Genomic DNA, 12,337 nt, shown 5'->3' on the forward strand with positions numbered 1-12,337 from the left:
TCAACGTACTGCAACTGAAACATACTGCAATGGTTCAGTAAAATATCGAAATGTTATTGCAATATTCAAGACAGTTATGGAATATTGCATATTTTCCTCATATTGTAATGTGCAGCTCTTGAGAAAAGACCACATTTGTAAAGGTTTAAGTTCTTTTCATCAACATTAGTAAGTAAGCAAATGCTTGTGTTGAAACTTTATTATAAGAGTATAACAGAATATACACAGAACACGTGTCTTCCATTCATCACTCCAACTCCTAAGGCCAATTATTCAAAATTTGCGGACAAAAGTGTATTTATCTTCAGCGTAAACAAGTAAATATTGGAGTGTTGCTCCTCACAGCGCCCGAAGCCTTGCCAGCAGAGCCTCCACATCTGTGTCTCCGTTGCCGATCGTCACGGCAGGTGTTGTTTGAATTACCGCTGGCTCTGCCTCCACCTGTCTCTCTCTCATCCCCCCTTTGATCACCTCTCTGTCGATCGCCCGCTCCCTGTCCGGCCCGGGGGGGTGTTTGTACCTCCGTCCCGCCGCAGCCTTGGCTCGTCCCATAGATGGATGGCCCTCGGTCTCGTTATGAGCCTCCTTGAAAGGGGCAGTAGCTCTCACAGCCTCGGGTCCCGCATTGATATTCTGCCGAGAGCGGGACCTTTGCAGCGGCGCTTTGTTGTTTTCTGAGCGAGAAAAACAGAGAAACAAAAGCAGTGAGCACAATTGAGGAAAATACCAGGCTGAGGGATGTAAACAGGAGAGACGTATTAAAAGGAAAGTAACCGAATCACACAGGTTGATGCGGCAGGAGAAAGCAGACACTTCGGAAAGCACATGTAAAGAGGTTCAAGCGAGGGTGGATTTAAACATACAGTAACAGGAAATGGATAGAAATGACTGTTCAGCAAAAATGATATTTTCAAATGTATCTGTCTCTGCCTGTCCCTCTCAAATAAAAACAGAGCTATGTCATATACATGTGGTAAATAGGTTTTTGAACCAGCCATACATCACTATTACTACACAGTAAATCCTGATATACCTGATTTAGTCCAAACTTAAAAGGACCTGTACACGATTTTTCCAAGGAGTGGATTGAAATTTGTATGCATATTATAAACGCATACATTTATGTAAAAAAAAAAAGACCTATTTGCATCAAATTGTATCGACTTTTGTTTTAACAGCGGGCTATGCTATGACAGTAAAGCTCCTCTTTAATTCCTGATAGTTGTGAGCAAAGAAGAGCTTAAACTCATCTTTATGAAGAAATAAGATGTTAGACGCATGTTCAGTTAGAAATTAGTTTAAACCACAGCCAACGATTCTGTCAAAAAAAAAAATAATAGAAAAAAATAGCGTGTATGGTCCTAATTCTAGCTTTAAATTGGATAACTGACTTCAGAGAGTGGAACTAGTAAAGGCACAAAATGTGCAAACAAGTGTTGATCAAATTATATCAGTCGTTCCACAAACAGAGAGAGGCTCAGGAAGCAGGCACGCATGCAAAGCACATGATGTGATTTGGTCCGTGTTCAGGCGGCCTTGCTTTTAGTGCGGCACAAACAACACGGCAGGCATGTACAGACTCCGTGATGAGGACAGACCTCGAGCCGCAGACAGTGGCACGCTGCCAGCCCAATATGATGAAATGGATATGGCTGATCAACCACAACAGAAACTCAATAAGGCCGTACATCCAGTGCTTTTCCAATCTCCCAGTATCCTACTGTCCTCATCATACTTCCTCCTGCCTCGTCATCCCGCCACTCACTCCATTCCTTTTTCATTCAATTCATATAATTTATACATTAGAGCGTTTAGCTGTGCGGTGGCTTGAATGCAAATGTAGACAACACAAACAAGGAAAGCAACAGTAGTTTGTGGTTTAGTACGCATAATGCAGATGACTGGGTAAAGGCCTTATCTGGAAATGTAACAATACACTTAGTACGAGCCTGAATATTAAGTTTATTGTTAGTTTTGTCTTAATATGGATTTTTTTTTTGGCTTGAAAAGGACAGTGTTGTGACAAGTGGGAACAACAGTCATTTGTCTTATTTCTGTCTGAAAAATCAACATCTGAAATTTAAAACAAACCAGCCATGACAGATTGACGTTTTCTGAGCTCCTGATCTTGTTGCATTAATTCAATGAAAATCATACCGGCCGATGTTGGAGTTGCGCTTTATTTCATTTATGCATGAGTAATCCTGCACATTCAGTTCGCCTCTGTCTCAAAAGCAAACCATCGGCTGATTACTCGAAATTTAATCAAAATCGCAATCTCTGTTTTGATCTCAATAATCGTCATGGGTCTTTCTAATCGTCAGGTTTACAGCCTTTTTCGTTGGCCGAAACAGCACTTTGTTTTCGCGACAAAGATGTTTGTGTATTAAATGAGACCGGGGAAAAACAATTGCTCTTGTTTGAGCTGAGGTTTGTGTAAAAGGCATGTCTAAGTTCATGAAGTTCATGAAGTAGTGAGAAATTAAATCTTGATCTTCAGTCACAATAGTTTAAATGGGATGCAGCTAATTACCAGATCAGGTCAGACGTACAACTTTTCTTACCCATGATGTGTTTGCTCAAGAACATTTGTAGTATATTTTATGTAGAGAATCCCCAATAGAAAAAACATGGTACAGAATTTGATTTCAGTGATTCTTTCTGCTGATGCCAACCTGGGCTTTAAAAACAGAGGCTCACCCAGACAGACGGGGGGGGGGGCAGAGCAGCGGCCCAGATCCGCCCCGCGTTCTGCATTATAATCCCTCTGAGTGGATCTTAGACTTCATCATCAGTATGTGTGCGCTGGAAGCCATGGCCCAATCCATATTCATGTGACCTTGAGCGGCGAGGCTGAGAGGAGTGGCGAGAAAGACACCGACCGACGCCGAATTTAAAGTTTCCCCAGCCACAGAAAAAAATAATGTCTGGTTAAAAAAAGGGGGGGGGGGGGGGGGGGGGGGACAGGAGCCGGAGGAACACAACGGTGCAGAACAGTGCGACCCGCTCCGTCAGCCAATAGGTAATGAGTTTGGAGCGTGGCCAGTCAGTCATGACAGTGTGTTTTATGGGCTGCACTGACGAATGACAAGGAACGTCCCTGAATGCAACCTCTGACAAATAAATAAGGATAAAAGCGGGAAAGAGGAGATGGAATGGGCTGCGGATTTAAGTTAAGAAATACAATAGGTGGAGTGCGCGTGTCGACAGCATTACGTTGTGCGCTACAGGCATGATTCTGACAAGTCGACGCGGCGCCAAGTAGAGGTTTTCAAAATCATCAAGTGGACTAGGTTGTTTGAGTTGAGGATCAAGAAGCTTTTTCACGCTCATCCGTTGGCTTTGAGCTCCAATCCTAACGTTGTCAGCTCAAACAACCCGGTCCAATGGTCAACTTTGAAAACATCTATTACGAGGTTCAAATCCTGGACTGAGAGCTCATGCAAACATCTCCAAATGTACAATTCCTTGTGCCCAACACTGATGTAAATCTCTGTTCTTTAAAGATATTCTATTTTGAATGCCCAAATACTATATACTAAAAAAAAAAGAGCCATATTTGCAACACTTAAGTCAAAGGAAAGATAATTGGACAAAACAGGCAACGTGTAAGCAAAAAAAATGTGGTCAATTTCAGCCAAAACTGTGGCTGAACATGTTTTAGACCATCATTTTAGAATTGCGGGGCGACAGTGGCGCAGTTGGTCGAGCGGGTTGTCTCATGATTGGAAGGGCAGGGGCTAGAATCCCAGCTCCTGAAGATGCACATTGACGTTGGGCAAGACCAGGGGTGTCGAACTCATTCGGGTCACGGGCCGCATATAAAGTTAACATGAAAATACTATTGAGAAAACATGTTTCCAATAAATGAATAACGGTTTACACTTATATTGCGCTTTACAACCTTGTGTCACAAGTGTCTCAGAGTACACTACAGTAATTATTCATTCACTACAAACTGTGGTGGTAAAGCTGCTATTGTTGCCACAGCTGCCCTGGGGCAGACTTACCATTTACCACATGGCTATAATGTGTTGTTCATATCCTGATCTCTTATTATGTCAGTGCCCTCTGCTGGACACGTGTGGTATTCTTTCCCTTTCTTTATTTAAGCTGCCCCCTAATGGCCAGAGAATACTGGTTATTTCCTTTAAAAAAAAATCATAACTCCTTACAGGAATGGGCTAGAGACTTCCTTTTTTTTTTTTTGACATACTCAGGAATTTTTGCTCTACAAGTCAGGGGCCGGAATACATCATCTCGCGGGCCAGATTTGGCCCACGGGCCGCCAGCTTAACATGTCTTGGCAAGACGCTTTACCCACCTTGTCTTTAAAAAAAAAGAGTGAGAGTGTGAATGGGTGTGACTGGTTCCTTGCTGTAAAGCGCTTTTGGTCTCATGAAGGTAGAAAAGCGCTGTACAAGTTGAGACCATTTACTATTTGCCATTTTCAAGGAACTTACACAGTAAAGCGATGTCATTATTTTCCCAATAAATTTAGATTTAATGCCAGTTTTAATGCTTTTTAATGCCCCGCGGAAAGTGGGGTAAGATAAGATAAGATAATCCTTTATTGATCTCACAACGGAAAAATACACTTGTTACAATCGGGGAAATGTGCAAACAGTTAAATAGTAGAAAACGAGGAATCTTATGTACAATAGTAAAGCAAAAAATCTTAGGGGGCGGAGTTATAACAATAAGGGAATAATAATAAATAAAAATAGGATAAAAATTAGAACAGGTTATACAAGTAAAATATCGGGGTGTAAAGTTACAGTCCTTGTGCAGGTTGTCAATAAGTGATGCTGGTACAGGGAATAAAGTGCAGCTGACAGATTATTGCACGTAGTTTTGCAAAGGGGGGGTATTGCACATGTTACTTTACAGTCTTATTGTACAGTCTAACAGCAGTGGGGATGAAGGCTTTGCGGTAGCGCTCCTTCTTGCACTGAGGGTGTCTCAGTCTTCCACTGAAAGAGCTGCTCAGTTCCTCTACAGTCCCGTGCAGTGGGTGGGAGGTGTTGTCCATGATGGAGGTGAGCTTGGCTAACACTCTCCTAAAGGTGTTGCCTGCATGTTATAAGGTTGCTACTCAAGGTTATCGGTGCATCTTTATCTTATATCATATGTATTACCACAGCAAAAACTATTCTACCTGGGGTCCATTTGTTTCAAGCCGAGTAAATAGTACTGCATGTCCTCCCACTTTCTATGGTTTCTCTAAATTCCTTCCACCGAAACATGAAAACAAAGTAGGATTCTGGGATTCTACAAAAGAAAAAAAACAAAAGGATCACACATACTGCGCACTTGTTAGGCAAACTAGAGGTGGTGAGGAATTCAAAATAAGAATGACATGAGTACACTATGTTGCTGCACTCCTTCTGACTGATCATTTACAGCAGCTCAAAGTCTCCTCTCATTATCCCATGGCGCCCCGCTTTGGTCCCTGTCTTTTTTTCCCTCTTCTCTTTGGTGGCGCCTCAACTGTAAAAGATGACAATTATTCCTCCCCATATGCACACTCCCCCATCACGCTCCGGTCCTCGCCTCCCCTCTAAAAACCTGTCATCTGCCCCACGCCCGCAACGCCATGCACAATCAGGACCAGCAAGAACACAGAAGTCTTACTGTGGCTTATGCAGAGAAAATTGCCACGTGTACAAAGGGGTATTTTTCTGTACCTCCACAGAAAATAGCTACATGATCATCTTGGCTTATTTTAAAGAAGAGCACAGACTATATTCACAGCGTTCCCCTTTCTAGTCTGTACGGTAAGTGGTTAAAAGTATTGCCAATTTTTGTCGAAGCCACAGTATGGAACATTATCATATAGTCATTTTGAAGAAAACATATAGGGGGTAATTTAAAACTTATTTCAGTGCTTTTCTGACAACAGCTAAAAAGGTAAGATCTTTTCCAAAGCAATCCAAACAGCTTTAATGTCAAGGGACTATTGTATGCCCTGAGGAGAGCTAAATACAGGTGGGCAAGAATCATTCTGAATCAGACTATGCAAATGAAACAAAAGTAATGTCCAAAGTACTGTCAAAAACATACAGCTGTAAATTATATAATTAAAGGCTAGAATGTTATGTTGTTGACGCAGGGCAGGAGCCGATATGGTCAAATCACGTTGTCGTTTTAACTGACAACAATTGCGGCTGTGTGATTAAATAAAAACGGCACTCAATTTTCGTAGATAGAAAAGAATAAACAGACTTTGTCCCTGTTTTTGTTACACAAGGCCCAGAATCTGTAGTTTTAAAAGATTTTGCTCTGTCCCCTCAGTTTATAACGCAGAGCTGCTAGAAAAAAAAACAATCACGATTATATTAGTGATAATTGGAATCTCGATTATTCAAAGGTTATTTGTTGCTTAAAAAATAATAATAATAAAGAATTAACTAAAAAAACAACTATGCGATACAACTATGTATCGGTCTGCAAACCTCTCGATCTACGTTCTCACCTATGGTCATGAGATCTGGGTAATGACCGAAAGGACAAGATCGCGGATACAGGCGGCCGAAATGAGCTTCCTTCGCAAGGTGGCTGGGCGCACCCTTCGAGATCAGGTGAGGAGCTCAGTTACCCGGGAGGAGCTCAGAGTAGAGTTGCTGCTCCTTCACGTCGAAAGGAGCCAGCTGAGGTGGCTCGGGGATCTGTTTCGGATGCCTCCTGGTCGCCTCCCTCGGGAAGTGTTCCAGGCAGGTCCTATTGGGAGGCCTTGTGGAATGTCTCTGTGGCCTGGTGTCGCCTCGGGGTGAGGTGTGCATGGGCCGGGAAGTCTGGGTATCTCTGCTAGCACTGCTGCCTCCGCGGCCCGGCGCCGGAAAAAGCGGAAGAACATGGGTGGATGGACTATGCAAAACATTTTCTTTGGACAATAATAAAAAAAAAGATTAAATATGCTTTTTAAACTAATCCTTTATTGAGAGATACCCGCCCCCTGCTGGCCAGCTCTCCCACCTGTCCAAGCAAACAGAGCCTGATGCAGAGTGGCCTGATGACATCATCAAACAGCGCTAATGTTTTTATGTCGGACCTTTAGCGCGTGTGTGAAGGAAATAGAAAGAATCATCACAGCGAAGAGTTTGCGTTGAGCTGTGTTGAGATCTGCTAATGAAGAAGAGTTTTAGACTCTTCTACACAAAATGAGCACCTGAGCAAAAGATATCGAGGCTTCTAAACAGCTGTTCTCCTTTCAGCACAAGGTGAGCACTTAACAGTGGCGCTATCTCAAGAGCTCGTTTTAAAAAAGATTAGTATGATATTATTAACAGTTCTATCACACTGCCCTGGTATTTCAGCTGAACAGACGCGCACACACAAACCGGATTTTTTGCACTTTTGATGGACAAGTGGGAGGGCGTCCTTAATAATTGTTTATTTTTTTCCGGTTATGCTATTTTTGTGATCGTGTAGTGTAAAAATCGAAATCGCAATTGAATTTCCGATTATTTGCACAGCTCTATTATAACTTCATGAAAGCGTGTTAACATAGCCTTCACAGAGGCACACCCATAAAATTCAGCATTGAATTTTTTTTAAATTAAATTATATAGACAACTAAATGTATCTCTCGACAAAAGCTCTACATTTTTCTCCCTCCTCCTCTCTCGCTCCTGGTCTGTTGGTCCTCAGTGTTGCGACAGGCAGGCAGGCTCCGTTTTGTTTATAACATTACCATCTACACCTCGTTGACTCGCTCTTTGAAGCACAGGTAGCTCCGCATTCACTCTCTCTGTTAAACACGCACAAATGATGTAGTTGTGATGAATTGAGACAATGGCTTATGGACAGGAGAGACAGATATAATGAAATACGGTGTTTGTTTAGGCTCTCAGTCGTACAGGAGCTGTCCATTGTGGAAAAGTACACGATGTTTAAGGCATTCAAAATACAGAGAGGATAAAAAAGGTCTAGACCTTTTGAATAAATATCGAGAACAAACCTGTTAGACGGGCCCTTTCCTTCAGAATGTTTATACCGCTTTTGTTGACCTCGTCTCCATGGTTCACTGCCATCTATCAAGATCCGCCGCTTCCAAATACTTTATATAAGTACATGCCCTTGAAAATATAATGGCTTACTGCCTCAGTTATTGCTTCTGCTCGAAAAACCGCCCATATCGTTTGTGTTGTTACTTTGCTGTAAGTCGAGAGGTGATGCTGTTCTTGCAGGATTTTGTTTTCAGAAATCTGACCTTTCTGAAACATTGCATATATTCACAGCACTTTTCCATTTTGTCTCGTCCTGTTGCAAACTTGCTGCTCGAAATCATCATGCAACAACAAGAAAACTAAGATAACACCCTTTATATACGAGAAATGCATGTTTTTCCATCAGTACATATACCTGTGTTTAGATACAAACAAGGATCGCTGTCAGAATGGTGAAGGTATAATGATTTGCAATATTGTTGATCACATTTGAAGGTCACAATACTGAAGTACATCAAGGCGGACAAAAAAAGTAAATTAGAGTCGGGAAATAAATCGCAAGGACACCGCTTTACATTTAAAAAGCTCCCATGGGTTCTCCTCAGTCTGAATCTACAATTAACTTTGTATTTTTGTCGTACAATACACTTTTGGACAAAACCAATTACTTTGTTTATCTTATTATGAAGTGATGCACAGAGTACGCCGCTACATTGAAAGCAAAATTATGCAAAAGGATGATGGCAGAGTGGTTATCCCTGCAAACCTTGCGGTGTGAGGACACTGCAAAACCAATGTTCCAGGGGACTGCCTTTGAGTTACACTCCAACAGAGCAATAACAAGCATCAAGTGCGCGGTGCATCAAAAAAGCCATCAGCTAATTAACCCTTGTAGAGTTCGCACCGCCTAAGGCCCAAAGTCGCTGAGATCCACTTGCAGCGGTTGGAAGCATGAAGAACAAGAAAATATTAAAAGCTATACAATCCGCTGTCATGGTTTTGTTTAAACTTCTTTTGAACCTGCCTGATATTTATGAAATCGCGCCTGGGGTTTTCCATGTGCAAATATCAAAAAAACGTCTCATTTCCCTTATAGGATTGTTTGCTCCATTTAAATGTGCTACTTTGACTGACACAGATGAGCTTCTTACTCATCCCCCCGCCTGCGCCCGTCTCCGCTGCGATTGAAGTTTGGAGAAGTTAGCAGGCATGCGGCGCAAGGGAGGAATCCGCACAGCATAGAGACACTCAAGTCTGGACCAGTGCACCAGTCCTCCCTTGTTCTCTCTCCCTTTTCCTCTGAAAAAATCATCAAATGCCACCAACATTGTGGTGACAATTAACTCATCCACGAGAAGTGATGGTATCAAAATGAGCAAAGTTGTCACGCAAGTAAGAAGGAGCTGGAGAGTTTCAAAAAATAAAAAAATACCACTGGGCTAAAACCAGAACATCACAGGCGCCATGTGTCTGTCCTTTACTTGGCTGCCAGGCGAAAAGTGAGAGGGAAACGCTGCTTTTTCTACTCCTGAGCAGATTTGCCATAAAATGTGACTATTAACTTTTACAAATCTCCATTGGTTACAAGGAACCAAAGTATTCCTTTGCGGAACAAATAAAAAACAAAGGCAAGAGAAAAAATTGGGCAAATTAATTCAGCACCTGTTTTAATTGGAGTAAAACTAATTCAGGACTTGCGTATCTCACATTATCAAGCCAAATGAGGACTGACAACAGCGCTAAGGTATCACTAGTGTGAAACATCAGACGCTTCGATCGGAGACTTTTGCAATTATTTAGTTCCAACTCCTGTTTCAGAGTGCCTTAGCCCTCATTTAGCTCTTTATCCAAACTTTGAATGGACGAAATGATGACTTCGTGTTTGAGTTCTTCTTATTTCTTATTAGCATTTATTTATTTATGGCAAACTTCTTGACAAAGTCCCCACACACTCAGACCCTTACTGGACCAGACACGGCAACATATCACACAGTTTATTAAGTTGCGGTCGAGGATCACTGATATTGGTTGGCGGAGAGGGACTCCTATATAAAAAGTCTAAACATTTATCTTGATCATTATGACGTTGGTTCTCCAGCAGCGCTGGAGCGGCGCTCAACTAAAATCTCTCAAAACCGATGGAAATGTTGGAGAATATCATCACGATTTTGGAGCCGCAGTAGATTGCAAAACGCCTGATAGAATGGCATTTTGTGGCGGTATAAAAGACGTGGGGGAAAGTGTTTTTAATCTGCAAATAGCTGCGCTGCGGAATTCACATTTTCCTCTTGTCAGATCATTTGGCCCATTTGCATTTGCCACTTCAAATACAGATGCAGATGAGCGTTCGCCTCTCATCTCTCACTCCCCTCTCCCCAACTCTCCTTAGCTCTTATGAAGTTGCCAGTATTTGATCACTTTAAGAAGAGAAGAGAGCAGTCAGACAGCCGCACAAATATACAGGCAGTGTGAAGTGACTTTTTCCCTTTCGGCGCAGTGACTGGCACAACAAGTCGCAAGTTAGCGAGATCAAACGCACCCTTCCACAGACACCATAAATCACAACTCGGCCTAGCCTCGCTTGGCAGTTTACCGAAGGTTTTGTCTATTGGTGACTGTTTGGCCTCACTTTTTAAGCGTTTACAAGCGGATATGACAGGGTTTTGGAAACTCAACGTTCCCATCTAAACTTTAAAATGAGATTTTTATCCTGCAAAGAAAAACACTGAACTTTAATAAACCACTCTAACAGATCACAGATTTATTCAGCTGGTTTTATAAATCATTAATCTGGTCGTGGCTATTGGAAAAGGCATGGAGGTATGTTGCCTTTTAAAGACTGGAGTATGAACACAGCCCTTGATGTATATAACACACACACACACACACACACACACACACAAAAAAACTGCTGACATGACCGATAAAGGCTGGCCTTCATATTATCAAGATTGTTTGCACGTTGCATGACCGCTTTACTGTCTCTGTTGCTGTTGCATTATCTTATTTATGTGTACAATTTTAAATGTCTAATTGTGCCTGTTTTAGGGCTCACAGATTAATAGAGCAACATCCCGAGTTAAAAGATTGACCTCTAGGATTGTGTTCGCTGTCATTTTTGCCCGGCTGGATTTTGTCATAAAGCATAACAGCAGCAAAAGACGAGGGAATGGACTGAAGCTTAGGTCATGGCTTCACATACTCTGATATTTTAGAATATTATTAACCAGTTCATTAGGTATGTACTGGTTAAAATAAGAAAACACGCATTGATTTAAAATTGTAGAAATAGCAAATTTGACTTTGTTTAGATAAGAGCTAGCAAAGACATGTTTTCCACTAGCATTGTAAGTAAAGATTAACTGTCATTTGAGACAGCCTATCTCCTCATGGAGAAGCAGCAGCAGCAGCTTTTATAAGGGACTAACCAATGGACGAGGAATGGGCTTCTCTATGGTCCTCATGGTGGGGAGCTGACATTGCTGTAAATACCACCCCCTTGTGGCCAGGGGCGACTCCAAAAGACAATTTGGAAACAGGATTCTAATGGGACTTCAGGCCTCCCTAGCACTGCTTAAAAGCCTGGCTCCAAAGAGTTTTTTTATTTCATCTAAAAATCGCTATGACCCATGTGACAAGGCTGGGCCGGGTGAAATATTTTTAACCATGCTGGTTTTTGTGTATCATCCCTAAAAAGTGGAAACCTTTTCGCCCTTTTAAGAAACAGGCTTCGTAGGAGCAGCTTGAGCAGCCATGTAAGCTTCACAGATGACTCGGGACCTTTACAAGGAATGGGGCTGGGTATCTCTAGTACATTATATCTATGAGACTAAGACATGATGTCCCCAATACAGCGTGGACTAAAGACACCTGCCAAATGCCAACAACAAAGTTTAATACGAGTAGCCAGGGAGCTGTGGATCTGTGTGTTCGGGCTGATACACAACATGCAGTCCAGACGGCTTCATGGGCCACAGCATCACACCACACCACAAATGTTGGACTTTTCTTCAGGAACTTAATATTTTCAGGTTAACGCCAGAGAGATGTTGTCCCCTGAGAGTCATAAAGTTCTTTCATAGTTCTGTCATATCCAAAGGCACAGCTGTACATCGCCACATGTCCAGCCTCTCATATTCAAGCTAAAGTAAACGTAAAGATTAGAAATATATGTTAGCTGTTATCTCCAGCAGCTTGTTATCTTCCCTGTGTGCATTAGCTGTAATTAAACATCAGTACCTGGCATCGCACCAAACTCTGAAAGATTGGTCCTGTGGGTTAAATAAAAATACATCTTACAAAATAAAACACTTAAAAGGTGAAAGGCAAAAGCAGGACAACCGAGTAAAACTTTTGAAACTCTTTGATTTGTGTTTTGGAAGAACACA

The 12,337-nt window shown here is 42.0% G+C and overlaps 1 protein-coding gene across 1 annotated transcript in view; it reads right to left on the bottom strand.

The window, feature by feature from the left end:
* Positions 1-244: 244 nt before the first annotated feature.
* The window catches only part of LOC306962511 (protein diaphanous homolog 3-like), a 168,888-nt gene continuing 156,795 nt past the window's right edge, over positions 245-12,337 (bottom strand). The window contains exon 29 of the mRNA XM_079555660.1: positions 245-674. Coding sequence (XP_079411786.1) covers positions 340-674 — 335 coding nt within the window. The 3' untranslated portion in view covers positions 245-339. The remainder of the gene's footprint in view (positions 675-12,337) is intronic.

Source organism: Gobius niger (assembly GCF_951799975.1).
Source record: "Gobius niger genome assembly, chromosome: 4".
Classification (NCBI taxonomy): Eukaryota; Metazoa; Chordata; class Actinopteri; order Gobiiformes; family Gobiidae; genus Gobius; species Gobius niger.